This window comes from Staurois parvus, unplaced genomic scaffold (genome assembly GCF_062004578.1).
Source record: "Staurois parvus isolate SC_StPar_1 unplaced genomic scaffold, SC_StPar_1.0 ptg000657l, whole genome shotgun sequence".
Lineage (NCBI taxonomy): Eukaryota > Metazoa > Chordata > Amphibia > Anura > Ranidae > Staurois > Staurois parvus.
This window is the reverse complement of record NW_028318453.1, coordinates 6,602,710-6,622,436: the sequence shown is the minus strand read 5'-3', so window position 1 is coordinate 6,622,436 and position 19,727 is coordinate 6,602,710. Positions and strand designations below refer to the sequence as shown.

The 19,727-nt window shown below is 40.9% G+C and overlaps 1 protein-coding gene across 5 annotated transcripts in view; it reads left to right on the top strand.

Moving 5' to 3' along the window:
* Positions 1 to 19,727, top strand: part of SYNE1 (spectrin repeat containing nuclear envelope protein 1) — a 662,466-nt gene that overhangs the window by 53,186 nt on the left and 589,553 nt on the right. For all 5 annotated transcript variants that reach the window (XM_089694288.1, XM_089694287.1, XM_089694289.1 and 2 more), the window contains exon 2: positions 12,714 to 13,017. In XM_089694288.1, coding sequence (XP_089550414.1) covers positions 12,951 to 13,017 — 67 coding nt within the window. In that variant the 5' untranslated portion in view covers positions 12,714 to 12,950. The remainder of the gene's footprint in view (positions 1 to 12,713; positions 13,018 to 19,727) is intronic.

Genomic DNA, 19,727 nt, shown 5'->3' with positions numbered 1-19,727 from the left:
TGAAAGGTACCAGGGGCATCTCATGGGGCCCCCTACTGACCCCGGGCCCTCGGGCAGTGCCCGAGTTTTTGAATGGTCAGTCCACCCCTGCTCCAGACCACCTGCTGATGGCAGTTGACATGTAACCACAGAATTAGGTGCTTATCTCATTTCAAGATTGCAAGCAGGACTTTTTATTTATGAATTGGGAACATCGTAAATGACAAGAGGGCAGCACAGGCTGAGAGCTCAGGAAGTTATTAGCTGACTTGATTTCTGGAAGGCTCAGCAGCGTTTTGGAGTTTAGAGGTGCAGAAGGAGTTGGAGATCTATGTACCAGCATACCCACCCGGATTAAAGGGAAAGGCACGGTTTGACCTGACTTTTCGGGTCAATCCATAAGGTGAGCGCAAAAGTGTGTCGGAGGTGGATAAAGCACTGGATGGTCACACAGAAGCACTGGATGAATATATGCAGTGGAGTGATTGCACATACAGTTGCAAGAAAATATATGTGAACCCCTTGGGATTACGTGGAGTTTTGCATGAATTGGGCATAAAATGTGCTCTGAACGTCATCTAAGTCACAACAATAGAAGAACACAGTCTGCTGAACATAATACTACACAAACATTAGATGTTGCCATGGTTTAATTGCACATAACATGTAAACATTCACAGTGCAGGAAGGAAAAGGTATGTGAACCTTTGGACTTAATAACTGGTTGACCCTCCTTTGGCAGCAATAACTTCAACCAAACGTTTCCTGTAGTTGCAGATCAGACCTGCACAACGATCTGGAGTAATTTTGGACCACTCCTCTTCACAAAACTGTTTCAGTGTAGCAATATTCTTGGGATGTCTGGTGTGAATCGCTCTCTTAAGGTCATGCCACAGCATTTCAATCGGGTTGAGGTCAGGACTCTGACTGGGCCACTCAAGAAGGCGTATTCTGTGCTGTTGCAGCCATTGTTTTGTTGAATTACTTGTATGCTTTGGGTCATTGTCCTGTTGCATCACCCATCCTCTGCGGAGCTTCAGTTGGCGGACAGATGGTCGTACGTTTTCCTGCAAAATGTCTTGATAAACTCTGGAATTCATTTTCCCATCAATGACAACAATCCATCCAGGCCCTGAGGCAGCAAAGCAGCCCCAAACCATGATGCTCCCTCCGCCATGTTTTAAAGTGGGGATGAGGTTTTGATGTTGGTGTGCTATGCCTTTTTTTCTCCACACATAGTGTTGTGTGTTCTTCGCAAACAACTCAATTTTGGTTTCATCTGTCCACAGTATATTTTGCCAGTAGTGCTGTGGAACATCCAGGTGCTCTTTTGCAAACTTCAAACGTGCTGCAATATTCTTTTTGGACAGCAATGGCTTCCTCCATGGTGTCCTCCCATGTACTCCATTCTTGTTTAATGTTTTCCTTATTGTAGATGTGTCAACAAAAATGTTAGCATGTGCCAGAGATTTCTGTAGGTCTTTAGCTGACACTCTGGGATTCTTCTTTACCTCATGCAGCATTCTGCGCTGTGCTCTTGCAGTCATTTTTACATGACGACCACGTCTAGGGAGAGTAGCAACAGTGCTAAACTTTCTCATTTGTAGACAGTCTGTCTTACCGTGGACACATGAACATCAAGGCTTTTGGAGATACTTTTGTAACGCTTTCCAGCTTCATGCAAGTCAACAATTCTTGATCGTAGGTCTTCTGAGAGCTCTTTTCTGCGAGACATGGTTCACATCAGACAGTGCTTCTTGAAACCAGTAAACCCAAAACAGGTGTGTGTTTTTTAAGGGCAGGACAGCTGTCAGCAACACATCCAATATCATCACACTGATTGGAGTTAAGGTTGGCTCACTCCTGGCTCCAATTAGCTCTGGGAGAAGTCATTAAGCTAGGGCCTCACATACTTTTTCCTCCCTGCACTGTGAATGTTTACATGTTATGTGCAATTAAACCATGGCAACATCTAATGTTTGTGTAGTATTATGTTCAGCAGACTGTGTTCTTCTATTGTTGTGACTTAGATGATGTTCAGAGCACATTTTATACCCAATTCATGCAAAACTCCACGTAATCCCAAGGGGTTCACATACTTTTTCTTGCAACTATATGCACTTGGAGCACAGTGGTCTTAAAGGGACGGTTCATCAGGATTGTTATCATAGTGTTGGGACACTTGTTGATGGTATTAGATGCACAGCAGACATAGCACTTGTGAAGTACAGGGAGCAATAAAGGAATGGTGCATCACTGAGATTTTTGTATTTTGAGACGTTTTATATGTGTAGCACAGTTTATGCACAGATATGGGTATTTAATTTTATAATACTGTTACGCAGCAAGATTTATGTTTCAATATTCACATTTGCATGTTTATATAATTTAGCAAAATTTGTGAGTTCATATTTTTGTGGTGCATTCCTTTGTTTATGATCCTTAAAATACATCCACAGATGTATAGCTATACCAGTGTGTAAAATGCTATATTTCTCGATAAAACATGGCCAATTAACCACTTAAATTATTACATATTATTATTATGTGCTATCAACTCGAGTTCGAGTCCTTGCGACTTGAATCAGAGCTCTAAAATGAAGTTGGCTTTGTGCTAGTCTGGTGAGATCCTCCAGAGTCATCCTCAAAGCTGTAGTCAATGTGTTCAACCGTCTAGTATTGGGTCTCCCTCTTTGCCTGGATCCTTCGATCTTCCCAAACAGTATTTCCTTCTCCAGTGATCTCTCTCTTCTGACAGTGTGACCAAAGTATAACAGTCGCAACTTCATCATTTGGGATTCTAGTGACATGGCCGGTTTGCTCTCTTCCAAAGTCAATCTATTAGTTCTATGGGTTGTCCAGCGCACAGATAAAAGTCTTCTCCAGCACCAAAGCTCAAATGAGTTGATCTTCTTTCTATCCTGTTTGATCGCATAGACATATTTTCTTACTAGGGAAAATTCTGGTAAACACAATTAATTCAATGACTCCACAAACAAATATCATATACAGATGTCCCACAGTATTGCTATGGCTGATCCACAAGCTTTGTGACCTCCTTCTAACCTGCATTTGACCTACTCCAAGCAGGTTTTGTATTTCCATAATCTTGTATCATAATATAAAACCCACTTGAAGCAAGCAAAAGCCTATCAGCACAGTCTCTAAAGGCCGGTTCACATCAGGATTGCACAGAAATGTGGTCTGCATTCCTGTGCGATTCATGTACATTCCCCTGCAGAGCAATTTGGCAGGCCATTCACTTGAATAGGCTGCAAAACACACCGGACTACACAAAAAGTAGTGCATGCACTACTTTTGAAAAAACACATTGCACCAAATTGCATTGTACTGTGATACAATGCGATCTGGTGCCAGAATACACATTCTGTTTGTGATCTGCATTTGGAGTGCCATTAACAATGTATTGGAACCTACATCAGATCACAAAGCAGTGCGTTTTGAAGGCAGTGTGGGAAACGCACACGGAATGGGCCTTTCCCACACCATGTTCTGGTGTGAACCAGCCCTAAAACTGGTTGAAATGCCAGAAATGGATGGAAATTATCCAGTGATCCAGTGATAGAGAGAATTCTAAACCATTTTGTGTATATTGTTTTTTTTTTAGTTGCACTCTGGTGTATACCCCAAATACTTGGTATTTTTCAGAAGCCAGTGAGGCTACACAATGGGGGTAATTTTTTAAAAGTGGATCATGCAAAATCTAATTCAGCTCTTTGTACAAACCAATCAGCTTTCAGGTTTTATTATCAAAGCTTAACTGAACAAGCTGAAGTTATAAGCTGATTGGCTTTCGTGTACAGCTGCACCAGATTCTGAGTGTTACAGTTTTAGTAAAACTCCCAAAATGGGTCAATGATAAATTACTTTCTCTTTGCAGATAATTCCATTCTAGTCGCAGTTGACCTTTAAACTGTCTAGCAATCAGGCATAAAAAATTTGAGCAAAATTTTTGTTTGTAAAGGGGCAACTCAATCTCGCTAAATTGTCACATTGAAAAAATTGCAAGAAATAATGTAAAAGAAAAGAGCAGAACTTTGTCTTTCTCCTACGCTATATTGGTCAGGGTTTGCTCATAGGTCAACCGCAACATTTTTCATGTTCCTTCTATTAAAAGCAGGGCATACTTCTTTTGTGCGGTGTTGTCAGAGATCAGGTACAGAAATATAAATTCAGTTTATTAATCTTGAAGGATTTGGCGTACTGCTCTTGTCATGTATATATTTTATTAAATGAGCCTTTCTAAATTTTGACTTTAAAAAGCCGACTTATTGTTTTGAAATCCACTGAAAATAAGCCTCGAGTGTTTTTCATTAGTGCGGGGAGGAAGTGCAGTAAGAAGCAGCTTCCCCGCTTGATGTTGGCATTCCATCATTTTATTATGTTACTACATCCGTAGTCTCTTCTTGTTCACGTTTTAATTTCACCTCTGCCCAGAAGAGAGATATTCACTCTTAATGGAATTGAGGATAGGGACAATTTGAAAGGAAATTATTTAATAGTAAGCAACCAAGGGAAAGTGAAAACGTTCTCTTCCAGAACAAATGATAATGTCAAAAATAACCCATAAAGATAGACATAGGTAGGCAGCCATTGCTGATTTCTCATGGCAAATGGAAACTCCATGGATGTCATCCTTATCCTTCATTCATTACATATAGTGAGGAACAGAAGTATTTGAACACATTGCGATTTTGCAAGTTCTCCGACTTAGAAATCATGGAGGGGTCTGAAATTCACATTGTAGGTGCATTCCCACTCTGAGAGACAGAATAAAAAAAAAATTCAGGAAATCACATTGTATGATTTTTAAAGAATTTATTTGTCTTGTACTGCTGAACATAAGTATTTGAACACCTGAGAAAATCAGTGTTAATATTTGGTACAGAAGCCTTTGTTTGCAATTACAGAGGTCAAACGTTTCCTGTAGTTCTTGACCAGGTTTGCACACGCTGCAACAGGGATTTTGGCCCACTCCTTCACACAGATCTCCTCTAGATCTGTCAGGTTTCGGGGCTGTCACTGAGCAACACGGAGTTTCAGCTCCCTCCAAAGATGTTCTATTGGATTTAGGTCTGGAGACTGGCTAGGCCACTCCAGAACCTTGATATGCTTCTTACGGAGCCACTCCTTAGTTATCCTGGCTGTGTGCACCAGGTCCTTGTCATGTTGGAAGACCCAGCCATGACCCGTCTTCAATGCTCTGACTGAGGAAAGGAGGTTGTTGCTCAAAATCTCACAATAAATGGCCCCATCCATCCTCTCCTTAATACAGTGCAGTCATCCTGTCCCCTTTGCAGAAAAGCACCCCCAAAGCATGATGTTAACACCCCCATGCTTCACAGTAGGGATGGTGTTCTTGGGATGCAACTCATCCTTCTTTTTCCTCTAAACACGACGAGTGAAGTTTAGACCAAAGCGTTCTACTTTGGTTTCATCTGACCACATGGCTTTCTCCCATGCCTCCTCTGGATCATCCAGATGGTCATTGGCAAACTTCAGACGGGCCTGGACATGTGATGACTTGAGCAGGGGAACCTTCCGTGCAATGCATGATTTTAAACCTTGACACCGTAGTGTTCTACCGACAGTGGCCTTTGAAACTGTGGTCCCAGCTCTCTTCATGTCATTGACAAGCTCCTCCCTTGTAGTTCTGGGCTGATTCCTCACCTTTCTTATCATCAGTGATACCCCACGAGGTGAGATCTTGCATGGAGCCCCAGTCTGAGGGAGACTGACAGTTGTCTTTAGCCTCTTCCATTTTCTAACAATTCCTCCAACAGTTGATCTATTTTCACCAAGCTGCTTGGCAATTGCCCCATAGCCCTTTCCAGCCTTGTGGAGGTCCACAATTTTGTCTCTGGTGTCTTACAGCTCTTTGGACTTGCCCATGGTAGTAGTTGGCGTCTGACTGTGGGGTGGACAGGTGTCTTTAGAGAGCTCAGACAGGTGCTACTAAGTTATATTAATGAGTGGAGTAGAGGTGGACTTTTTAAAGGTACAGTAACAGGTCTTTGAGAGCCAGAATTCTTGCTGTTTCTTAGGTGTTCAAGTACTTATGTTCAGCAGTGCAAGACAAATAAATTCTTTAAAAATCATACAATGTGATTTCCTGAATTTTTTTTAAATTCTGTCTCTCAGAGTGGGAATGCACCTACAATGTGAATTTCAGACCCCTCCATGATTTCTAAGTGGGAGAACTTGCAAAATCGCAGGGTGTACAAATACTTCTGTTCCTCACTGTAGGGAGGCATTGACCTGGAACAGGCATCTGCATATTGCATGTTGGATCGCCTAATATTCTCAAGCCTGCTTCAGGTTAGTGTCTACGTATTCGGGGATAAACGTCACACAAAAAATCAACCCCTTCAGCAGATTAATTTACCAAAGGCCAAATGTATTGTAGCCTTATAGATATGTTGCTAGGATGGTTAGGTAAATTTAGCTATTTTTTGTGGAACAGTTTGTGATTACTATGAGCTGTTCAGGACTTTACTGGTTGCAGGTTTGATTGTTTCCCCGTGCATTCTGGAAAATTATAGAATATATTGGGCTGGAATGGCCAATCAGCAACTGAATATTTATGTTGTTTTAGCCAATCCCTGGAGGAGGGTGCCCAGTAGGTGGCTGGGGAGTACATAAATAGCCTGGGGTCTCGCGCTGCCCTGTTCTTGTCCATGGGGAGAAGTCCCCAGCCTGAAGAGCTGCTGCCCTTCTGGGTTGCCCAGCTGAAGTCCTACATGTGTTCATCAAGGTCACCGCTCTGCTGGAGCTAGGGTGTTGCCTTGCTGAAAATTTCTGGAACTAATCAAGGGATTTCACTGAGGATCTGGTCTGGAGTGTTCACGGCAGAAATTTGTGACTTTTGGAAGGTGGCATCCAAGTATCCAGGGACATTCTGAGTACAGCCCTGAGAGTAAGAGTCTAGTTACTGTTTGCTGATTCTATTCCTTGTTCATTAGTGCCAATACTTGCTTGGATTGAGGCATTTCTTATGGTGTCTCAGTGCTGTGCATTCTCTTAGCTGCTACTAGAGGGATTCTCTTGACAAACTGAAGAGTGTGCTCTAATTATTGTACAGTGTTGCTGGAGTATCCCACAGCTTCCTGCAACCCATCTAAGTTTATTTGCCAGAAAGATTGACTGCTGCTGTGTTCCTAGCTGCCCCTGCACTAATCTGGGAAAAGAACCTGTGACAAATCAGTGGGCCTTTTTGAGGGTGGTCAATTCAGGATTAAAGTATATCTAAAGAAATTTATTTGAATTTAGTGGTGAGGGATTAGAAACAAATCCAAAAGAAACTATTTTGTATTTAAAAAAAAAAAGATGGCAAATTATACAATTTTTAATAGTCAACAGAATAAGAATAGAAGGGAAATCTTTCAATGGAAACATTGTTCCCATGGACACATAGTTACATAGTTGGTAAGGGTGAATAAAGACACCAGTTCATCCAGTTCAATCTGTGTGGGTGTGGGTATGTATTTATGTTGCTACCATTTCCCATATCCCTGTATATTGTGTTTGCTAAGATGCCCATCTAAAAGTTTTTTTTAATTATCAACACATCCCGCTGACACCACCAATTGTAGAAGGGTTTCATCCTTACCATTCTAACAGTAAATAACCCCCTATGCAGTTTATAGTTAAACTGCTTCTCATTCTAGTTTTGGTGACAGCTGTCTAAAGCTGACCGTAGGCTATACAACCTGATTGCACAATGGCTGTATAATTTTCATTAGGGATGCACCAGTACCAATATCGGTATTGGTATCGATACAGAGTATTTTCATGAGTACTCATACTCATGAAAATACTACCGATACTTTACCGTGCGATTTGCGTCAATGAGCAAACTGCACTGCAAAGATTAGCATGCGATTTGAACAGCAATGCGATTTCTGTCCAAATTGCATGCGGTTTCCCCACTGCTTCTGTGTGAACCCAGGCTTGTCATAGCCCTAGTTCACACAGGAGACAGGATTAGTGCGGGAAACCTCCCTGCATCCCATGCGTGGCGTCAGTGGTAGGAGGGGAGAGAAAGCATCAGGGATTTGAAATCCCCGATGCGTTCTGTCCTCTCCTTGCAGTGACCAATCAGATGCCGTCTAGCCTGAACTGTCATCAATGCAAGTGGAGAAAGGAAAGCAGTGGGGATTTCAAATCCCCAGTGCTTTCTCTCCTCTCCTACCACTCACACCAAGCATGGCATGCCTGCAGGGAGGTTTCCCACACTCCTACTGTGTGAACTCAGGCTATGACAAGCCTGGGTTCACACAGGAGCAGTGAGGAAACCACATGCGATTTGGACAGGAATCGCATTCCTGTTCAAATTGCATGCTAGTCCTTGCAGTGCAATTTGCATTCATTAACTCAAATCGCACTACAAAGTATCGGTACTCAGTATCGGCGAGTACTTGAATGTATCAGTACTCACACTTGCTGATAAAAAATGATATCGGTGCATCCCTAACCCTCATTTAGTTTTGCCAAAATAATGTAATGTGAGGAAAAGCCTAAACAATCTATATATTGTAATAAATCTGGTAGACCCGTGCACTACACAGGTAATGGTAAACCTAAAGTAAATTGTACACTCAGATAGTGAGCCTTTGAGAAAGCCAATAATGGTGCAACGCGTCAGTGCGCGGTGACCTGATCACGTTCGGCAGGGTTTGGACACCATCTTTCGAAATACTTATGTAGGTGTTATACAGGTTTTTATCTGCTGATATGTAAGTGTAATTTTAACCTTTTTTAATAAACTGCATTAGCGATCTGCTGTTTTCTAGTTTTTATATGCCATCATTTAACCTGGGAGATTGGTTTACTGCTGAAAGAGGAGAACTGGAAAGAAGTGATGTTTTGATGTAATTAAGCACAGCTGACCTTTTATTGCAGTGGGGGTCCTACAGAGGAAGTGAGCAGATACCCATTAGGTGGGGTGAAGGACACTTGGGTGTATATACACGTGCACATTGAAGAATTTTTTTACTTCTGAAGAAATTGGAATCAAAGTTGAGATTACACAGAAACTGGAAGTTGTATGGAACTTTATTTTTCTATGGTTCATGATTTCACTAATTCTTATGATGATTTACTTTTGAAGAGAGACTTCATTTATTGCATAATTGTATATTCACATACTTATTTGACTCATTATTTATAGTAGGATACAGTATATATAGCTAGGTATAAAATAAATTATTGCCATATACTGTATGTGTTCAGTATTTAACCAGGGATGCCACAATACATATTGCTACAATAAAGGTCCGGAACTGGAATAATCTGATTATGACATTTTTAAAATCAGTTTGGTTAGATACATTGAAGGACATTTAAGCCATGGATTGTCTACTGTTACTTCCCTGGTTTGTATCCCTCCATGTTTAATTTCCTTATGGTACAGTCAAAATATATTTTGGTGTATGTAATGCCTTTGACCTTGTGATGCCCAGCAATCTTTTTTGCCCTTGCACTGATGTAATTTGTTATATATATATATATATATATATATATATACTGTGTATATAATCTTGTAATTTTATTTGGCATTGCATACTATCTTTTCTCACTTAGTACAGGACATTATATCACCATTTATGTTTGTACATTTATTTGTTCTCCCTACTGAGAGGAAATAAAATAATTGCATTGGTTGTTAGAATCTTGAGATGTGTTCACGTGAATACAGTGTTACAATGTGTGAGTTTCCTATTCTCTGTTTGTTACTTAAAGGTCAATTTCACCCAGTACAGATATTTCCGTTATGCTTGGTTGCTGGCAGGTTCAGTATATGCTCGTTTCTAAAGTCTCCAGGCATCTTCTCTAAAATTCGTAGCTTTCTCTGGTGACCATAACAAAAACCAAATTATTGTGTTTAGGTTTGGGGTCAGGATACAAGTTAAACCATAGGTTAAAGTGATATTAAAGGCAGATTTTTTAGTTTAAAAATAACACATGTTCCCTGATGAGCAGCCCTGATCCTCATCTTTTTAGGGTCCCCTGATGGCACTCTTGGCCGTTCCCTTCTGTCTAGTGCCCCCATATCAAGCAGCTTGTTATGGGGGCACCCAAACAGGCTCCCAAGCCGCTACTCTGTATTTACATTTAAACACGAAGCGCAGCTGGGCCCCACCCCACGCTTTCCTCATTGGCTCACTGGCTGTGATTGACAGTAACGGGAGCCAATGGCTAATGCTGCCATCTCAGTCAATGAGGAGAGAGACTCGGGAGAGCCAAAGTTTTTATGCACATTGCTGGATCGAGATGGGGCTCAGGTAAGTTGGGGGGACTACTGCACACACAGTGGTAAAATAGTTTGAATCTTACAACCATTTTAAATGTTAAAGTATAAACTTTTAAGCCTTATGCACACTTGATCTAAAAAATGCCTGTGTTACAGATGTTTGACCTTTTCTTTCTGTCTCTAAATGCCCCTCAATGTTAGCCTGTGTGTCTATGCACACATAAGCAGGCCATTGCCTACTGCTTCTGTCAATCAAATCCAGTAAGCAGTGTTTGGAGGAGGGTTTTTCAGGGCCGAGCTGCGCTGTGTGTGTCTATGGCTGTACACAGCCTGGCTCTGGATTGAGAATGTACATCAGGCCACCTAGCAAGAGGCTAGCTATGAAGGCACACACAGGAGAGGAGGCCAGAGGGAGACTCCATAAGATGAGGTTTGGGAATGCTCTGTGCAATGCCATTGCACGGAGCAGGTACATTAAGTATAATATGTTTATTATTTTAGAAAGTAAATGTTAACCCTTACAACAACTTCAACTACACAAGCTGAATATAGAAGCCATGAACAGCTGCTCCAGTTTTGTTAAATTCTCCCAATGTATTTTAACTTTCTAGGGCTGTTTGTGTGCATCGGTTACACTCTTAAAAAGGAGTTACAGGCTGCCAAAAAATAAAAAAATAAGCATCTACAAATACTGTAGCTGCTGACTTTTAATATAAGGACACTTACCTGTCCAGGGGTCCAGCGTCATCGTCACCCAGGCTAGTTCTTCACTAGCTTGCGGGTTCCCGGCGCCGGCATTCAGAACCCGTTTCCTACGAGTCGCACTGTGCCCTGTGATTGGTCCCATAGTCTTCTGGGTCCTGTGAAGTTTCCCAGATTGCAGGGGGAAGTAGGGGGCCGAATTTGGAAGAATTTGGGTCAAAACCAGGTACCCGCTCCCCCAAAAAAAGGGCCAAATGTAGCAGTGGAGGGTGCAAACAAGCGGAGTTCCCCTTTTGAGTGGCGCTCTGGTTTATAAAGGGGACTTTGGCCTTTAATCACTTGCCCTCGAGAGGATTTACCCCCCTTCCTTACCAGGCCATTTTTTTGCGATACAGCGCACTGTTTCTTTAACTGACAATTGTGCGGTCATGTAATGCTGCACCCAAATGAAATTTACCCTTTTTTCCCACAAATAGAGCTTTCTTTCGGTGGTATTTGATCGCCTGTGTGTTGTTTCTTTTTTTACGCTATAAAAAAAAAAGACCGACAATTTTGAGAAAAAAACTGTATTTTGGACTTTTTGCAGTTAAACATGTCCAGTAAAAAAATTTTAAAAATCAAATTTTAGTAATGGCAACGATCAGCGACTTATAGCGGGACTGCGATGGGCATTCTTACACTGGGGGGAACTGATTTGGTGTCACTGACATTCCCAGTGACACCAATACAGTGATCAGTGCTAATAAAAAGCACTGACACTGTACTAATAGCACTGGGCAGGAAGGGGTTGACATCTGGGGCGATCAAAGGGGTTAACTGTGTGCTTTGTGCTGTGTGTGTGCTTCACTGTAAGCACACTGCTTTGCATGGGTCTGCTATGCAAAGCCATGCATAGCAGTGTGCAGGAGCTGACTTACAGTTCTCTCCCTCCATCGGTAATGCTCCTCTATCACCGGGTGCTGGCAAGTAACTGTTAACTGTGTGCGGTGTGCTGTTTCACTATGTTGGCTGTGTGTGTGCTTCATTGTAAAGCACACTGCTTTGTATGCCTCTGCTATGCAAAGCCATACAAAGTAGTGTGCAGGAGCTGACAGGGGAGAGATCTGTGTTGTTTATACACAGGTTTCTTGCCAGTTGAAGATACTCGGCGATCACTGGGTACCGTCGAGTAATCGCCGAGTGGAACCCGATGATTGACAGCCAAGGCCGCGAATGGCGTAGTGGGTAGGGCACGCATGCGCCCCCTACCCGGAACTGCAAAATCACGTGTATATATATATATATATATATATACGTGATTTTGTGCACCTGTGCCACCATGTAGCAGTATTTCTGCTATAGAGCGGTGCAGAACCTGTTGACATATCAAATTTTTCATCCACTGTAAAAAAAACTTTTCATACTTTTCAAACTTTGAAATGAGTATAATGGAAGTTTCTTTTAGTGCAAACATAGCCACGTGTGATTTAAGCAGGATAAAGAAAGCATCTTTGTTTATTCTACTGAGGATTAAGATCTTTGATATGAAATATATTGATTGATAGAAGACACGGTCCTCTTCATTTATTTACAGATATTTCACTCAACAGACCGCAGCTACGGCAAATGCACTTTCAACAATAATTGCTTCCTTGGCACGCTTTGCACCATGTCTCCTGCCCTGCCAATCTTTTGTCAGAATTGCTAATGAGATTACAGGTTTTACTGTTGCAAGAAACCATGCAAGTCCCTTCTAAATCCAGCCTCTCTGTCTTTTCAGGCAGCTTAAGCCCTTGGTAAGAAGGACAGGACCCATAAGAACAAATTAAAATCGGCACCGGAATCGTGACAGGTCTGCTTTTGTTTGGGTGCCAGACATCAATGACTCAGGCGTCAGCTGCCGTACGGGGATAGAAGGTGGATGATGCTTCAGAACAGTCTGAGATATTTTCTAACATCCTAGCAGCAAAACTTGGATTGAACATACCTTTTAGTGAAGGATCCCAGCAGAGGCATCATGGCTACCTCCCGGCTGTTGAGCAGGAACACAAGAGACATTGCAAACGTGATGCAAAGGTTACAAGGTAAGTGTCACCTAGCTGGCACAGTCTATGTTCAGGCATAGCTAAGCATTGTATAATGTGATTATAAGCCCTGCTGGAAGTATTATGGGCTTTTGTGTGTTGGCATACTGTTCTGCCTATTCTTCTGCTATATCACTCCTACATAATACATTATTCTATGTTCCAAATTTAAGCCCTGCTAAAAATACCACAAACGCAGCAACTCTGTAAATCAAAAGCTGTAAGTGAGAGAAATGAATAACTTTCAAGATGAAAGCACTAGCTGATGATTATATACAAGTATCTGGTACTACATAGAGAATGCATAATTTAAAAATATATGAAGTGATCAAAATCATAAACAATATTCAACATACTTGCAGTCATATAAACTTGTATTTATAAACCAAGTGTATAATAGTATGTAATCCATAAAGCAAGTATATTAAAGCATTACCTATAACTAACAAAGCAATGATCAGGAAGCTATGTCATACTGCAGCTGTCACTGTGGTCAGGGCTGCTGTTAGAAACCACGGGGCCCCATACAGCCAACCTGACAGGGCCCCTCCACCCAAAAGGAAAACACAGTTTACTATGCTTCAGTTGTGAATGAGCACAGTGAGTGATTAATACTGATTACTCATTGTGTTCATTCAGGAAAGGAAGGGGCTGTTAAATGTGACATATTTATAAGACCCTTCCCCCACTCTCCATCCTGAAGGATCCTATTGTGTGCTTGCAGTTGCCGGTGGGAAAGAAAGGAGGGAAACCGCCAGCCAGCAACTCTGGGAGTGGGGGCACACGGGGGGGGGGGGGGGGGCTGGGCAGCTGGGAGAAATGTATGGTGCACAGGGAGGGTGATGGGTGTGGCAAGGGGGGCAATTACTGGGAGTGATCTCCTGTATGGCTCTCTCTACTAAAAGCCTGTGGGACAGGAAGGAGAAGAAGCCAGCTTTCAGCTGCTGCAGAGGGAGCCATAAAGGGGGTTGGTTCCGGTAATTCCCCCCCCCCCCCCCCCACCCACCATGCAGAACATGCTCTTCGATTCACCCAGTTGCCTGGGCCCCCCTGCTGGCCTGGGCCCTGTACAGGAGGACTGGTGGTACCCCCTTATCCACAGCCCTGACTGTGGTACCCATAGACATGAGATGGTCAGGTACTGATCATAATGTATGTCTGAAAGTGTGCTGCTACTTCTGTAGACATCAGCAATCTAAAAATGGCCGAAATTTGATCCATGGATGGCCATTCCTGCTCTGGAATGGGAATGTTGGAAACGGTTTTCTCAATCAGCAGCAGAGAGTTGCATAGTTCCCACTGTCAGAATACAATGTCTCAGAGGCGAGGATTCCTCTATCCACCTCACTTGTGTGGAAGGAGGAATTGTTTAAGGTTTTTTTTCGTTCAGCCCAAAATGATCCATCTATGGCCAGCTTAAAGTGGAGTTTAACCTTTCCCCCTCCTTCCTCCCCCATATTTTTTTTTTCTTAACTGCTGCTTACCTGGTAGTGAAGTCAGCACATTTGAACACATGCTACATACATGTTTTGGGTCAGTAGCACCGGAAGTACAGAAACCAAAGATAGTCAACTACAATCTAAACTTAGCCTAAAAGCTCTTTGAAACAAATCCTCATTTACCTCTGTAGCTATAGGCATTGGGTAGAAAATAATCTTTAAAATCCACAACAAAGGCAATGAAATCCCAACTTTCCCTGGGTAGGAGCGGAACCTTGTCAGCAAAGATCAGGTTGTTCGAACCCAGATTATTCTAAAGTTTTTGCTGTGACTTTTGAGATTGGAGCTGTAAAGAGACATTTTGTTCCAAAGTAAGGGAATCCTGAGATGGTTTCAGGCTCACCAGAACTATTGTCCCCACTGGAAAATTTCCCCTCGAAGCCTGTTTTGGTGACAACCCAAAATGTTTCTTTCACGTTCACAAAAAAAGACTATAAGTGTGAATCTCCCTAATGGGGGCAGAGGCGACAACATAACCTGACATTTCACTCTATCCAAAACGATAAAAAAGTTTTTCCTTTATTTATACTTTAACTATTTTGGATCGAGGGCAGTTTTTTAACATATTTCACATACATGGTAAAAATCACCTTTTTTTTACAAAAAAATAATTAGAACCCCAAAACATTATATATTTTCTGAAAGCAGAAGCCCTGTGGAATAAAATGGTGGCAGTTGTAATTTTTTTAAGTCACACGAAACAGCAAAGCTGTTTATAAAATGCATATTTTTTAGGGGAAAAAAATAACTACATTTTTAATTTTTTTCATTTATTTTATTGCAATTTATTTTTTGTACACTGTTGTATGTGTTTTCTTTTTCATTTAACTTTATTGCTATCACAAGGGGGGTAACAAGTATATCTGCAATGACAGTTTTCTCTTAGTCCTCCTGTGAAGTCCCACAAATTACCTGTTGATGCCGCCACTGAACTCCACCTAATACAGCTTTCACTGATGGGTCACAGTGATGCTGCACTGCTCCTGAATTCACAGCAGAGTTGCCACTCTCATGCGGGCTTGAGGTTGCTTGCACTACAATGTGATTAAAAAAAAAATGTTGTAGGAAGCACAGCTGTCAGCATTGCCACTAGAGGTTTACAAACCTGTAGCTTTAGATTCTCATATAGGAGCCTTTAGTTATACAGGCGTACCTATGTTTACGAATGTAATTCATTCTGCGGGACTTTTTGAATGGCAAAGAATTTGTAAACCGAAATGCGTTTTCCCATAGGAATGCATAGAAAACCAATTAATCCATTCCGGAGGTCAGAAAAAAGTAAAAAAAAATCTTTTATCTGTTCAAAACTCTTTATAAAGTGCACTTTAAAGGCATAAATACTGTACAGGGACATGATTAAAAATTAATTCATAAATGCACTGAAAACCAATTAATCCATTCCGGAGGTCAGAAAAAAGTAAAAAAAAGTTTTATCTGTTCAAAACTCTTTATAAAGTGCACTTTAAAGGCATAAAGGGACATGATTGAAAAAAAATTGTAAATGCATTGAAAACCAATTAATCCGTTCTGGAGGTCAGAAAAAAGTAAAAAAAGTCTTATCTTTTCCAAACTCTTTATAAAGTGCACTTTAAAGGCATAGTACTGTACAGGGACATGATTAAAAACATTTTTTTAAATGCATTGAAAACCAATTAATCTGTTCGTGTTGCGAAAAAAATGAATAAACCGAGCCATTATTTTCAATGGATTTTCATTCGTAAACCGAAAATTACGTTAACCGAGGCGTTCGTAAACCGAGGTACGTCTGTACTTTAAATACACATTTATAAAAAGAGTAGCAACAAATATAAGACTGTGTTTTATTGTTTCTATTCTCTTACTTTGGCAGTGTTATTTGATGCTGGAAGCAATCAGTAGACTCAGTCTGCCTGTAATACTGTAGTCATTTAAATAAAAATCTCATACCTTTGCCAAGATTTATAGTGGGATGTGTGTGGTGCTGCATTATGAATGAGCTGATAATCTGCAATGGAGAGGACTTTCTGTTTCACTAGAAATAGAGTACGTTAGAATGTCCTTTTCAATACATAAAACAGCTTGGTGGAAAAAAATCATACATTTTTTGCATTGATCAAATATGGCTGTCCCATTATATACAAATATAAAATATACACATAAACAAGAATTTTGTACATATAAAAATATATTCATAGGATTATTTGCTGATCTGTTTTGCCTGTTTAATCTTAAATTACAGTATATGTCAACTCTTAACCTGTAAGACAACCCATTACGTTTAAAACAGAAATGAAAGGTGGAACATTTGTGTATATGTATATAGACAAAAACCCCATTATAAATACCTTTTTTCCCCTTTTTTATAAGTGATCACATACCCTCTATTCTCAGCTGCATACAGAGCTTAGAGAGCTGAGGGAGGAGCAACAGCAGCATACTGATTTTCCTAGTTAACCACTTCCCGACCGGCCGTTGCATATAAACGGCCGGACGGTGGCAGTGTAGGGTCGGGTGGCCGTTTATAAACGGCCTCCCCGCACCCTGCTTGTGCACGCTCCCTGGGAGCGTGCAGCATCGTGATCCGGTGCCTGCTGTGTCCTCCGGACACAGTGAAACACCGATCGTCGGACGAGACCTCTGTACGAGGTCCCGATCATGGGATCACTGATTGGCCAATCAGTGATCACATGCAAAGTAGTAAGCAAGATGTCACTTCTGACATCATTGCTTACTACGTGTGAAATCTGTGAATGATCACAGAGGTCACATGGTACAGGGTTATTCACAACAGCCTTGTAGCATGTGACAAGCTGTGACCAATCACAGCTCACTCAGTACTTCTCAATGAGTGCAAGAATGCACACAGAGAGAAAGAGAAATGACTGCTTTTACATTCTATATGGCTGTAAAAGCAATCAGTGTAAAAAAAAAAAAAAAAATCTTCATCACCCCCCACAAGTAGTACAGTGTCACCATGGTGACACTGTACTGCTAGGGTGACAGTATGTAAAAAAATAAAATAATATAAAAAAATAAAATAAAAATGTTAAAAAAAATGTTTAAAAATTATAATTTTTGGTTATAAACTAATTTGGATTTTTTTTTTTACTAAAAAGATAACGGAATAAATTTTGGCAAAGATTTATGATGAAATATTATTTATTTGCAAAATGTTATTTAAAAAAACACTTTTTTTCAAAATTTTTGGACTTTTTCATTTACATAGCAAAAAAATAAAAATCCCAGCGGTGAATAAATACCACCAAAATAAAGCTTTATCTGTCTCAAAAAATTTTTAAAAAAATTTATTTGGGTACAGTGTTGCATGACCACGCAATTGTCATTCAAAGTGTGATAGCGCTGAAAGTTAAAAATTGCCCTGGTCAGGAAGAGGGTAAAAGTGTCCGGTCTGGAAGTGGTTAAAGGCTGTTTCGAGAAAATGGGGGGCATGTCAGCAGAAGCCTGATCATTGGGGGAGAGCAGGCTGAGTTTTCAGCATAGCTAGAGAACTGACCACGCTGTGCACTCGTGCCTGGTACGATCACATTTTAGTAGGAAAGCAGAGGGATCGGCAGGAACACCAAGGATTTCACACAAAGGAAGCAATACAAAGAGAACAGCATACTTTTCATACAAGTACATGGTACAACAGGCACATATCAGGAATATAAAATGTTGGGATTACATATTCTTTAAAACATATAGAACTATACACTATCTTTCGATTTGTTTTTAAGAGATGTGTTTAAAGTTTATGCAAATCACCAGTACCCAGACTAAGTATTTTAAGTAGTAAAATAAATTTTCCACAGAAACTGCCAGGGAACAGTAAAAACAAATGGTTGAACCACGGTTTTACTGCCCATCTAGAAGTTACCATACAACAAAGGGAGCTGTACACATGCCATGGCCAGGATGCTAATCATGTGGAGTTCAGAGTACAATGACACAGTAGGGAGTGTTCCTCCATTTACCTCAATTGTGTGGATGGGGAAATTCATTCTGGTTTTTTTTTTTTTTGATCGGCTGGCTGATCAAAAAAAAAATGGATACATGTATGGCCCTCTTTAGAGTCTTTGTTGTAATCCTCAAGGATAAATTACCTCACAGTACATGCATCTAGAGAGGTCAGTGATAGTATGTTTTAAATAAAGGTAATATTTGTTAAGAATGTGTGAAAACTTGTCCATAGTCTGGGATCAGGTGCACTTTAAAATAATGAAGTAATACAAGGCCATTTTTTTTTTTAAATGTTGCCCTATATTTCTACTTGTTTCAACCTGATGATCCTGCCAGTTTTAAGTACCTTGGATTATTTTCAGGAGAGAGCTGACAACACTACTAGATCACTGCTGAAAGCTGCGTTGTCATCCTCTTCCCACCGCATGGGCATGTCTTAGCCCGGCCTGTACTGAACAATGACAAGACAGGACCGGATATGGTGTGTAAGTGTCCCTTGCATACACACCTTCAGCCAATGCTGCACTGGATGCAAACAGAGCTAAGGCAGATTATGTGATCACTAGCAAATCTTTAAAAAAAAAATATTTAAAAACATTTTTGGAATTGCTTGGATCTATCTGTGCTGTTTGGCAGGGGTACCTGAACACAGATCTGTCGGTACAGAATTACATATGCATTGGCAGGTAAAACAGATCCCATATACAGTGTTCAACATAAATGAGTGCACCCTTTATGAAGAGTAAGCAGGGGCGGACTGACCATTTGGAAACTCGGGCACCGGACGAGGGCCCGGGGTCAGTAGGGGGCCCCATGAGATGCCCCTGGTACCTTTTTCATAGGCTTTTTTGAGTTTGGGCAAGGATACAGGGGCCCCATGATCCCCTATTGCCCGGGGGCCCCATGAGTTGTCAGTCCGCCCCTGAGAGTAAGATTTTAAACAATACCTCAATGAACACAAGAACAGTTTCCAAAATTTTGACAAAATTGAGTTTTATGCAACATTTGTTTAGCTCCTTTCATGGAAGTAAGGTTAATAATATAATTTAGATTAGATAATCTTCAGTTTTACTCAAAATCGTTGATGCAAAAATGAATACACCCCACAACAAAAATTACCACATCTAGTATTTTGCATGACCTCTATGATTTGTAAGGACAGCACCAAGTCTTCTAGGCATGGAATGAACAAGTTGGTGATATATTTATTTATTTCATGTACTTATATAGCAACGTCACTTTACGCAGCACTTTACGTATATATTGTACATT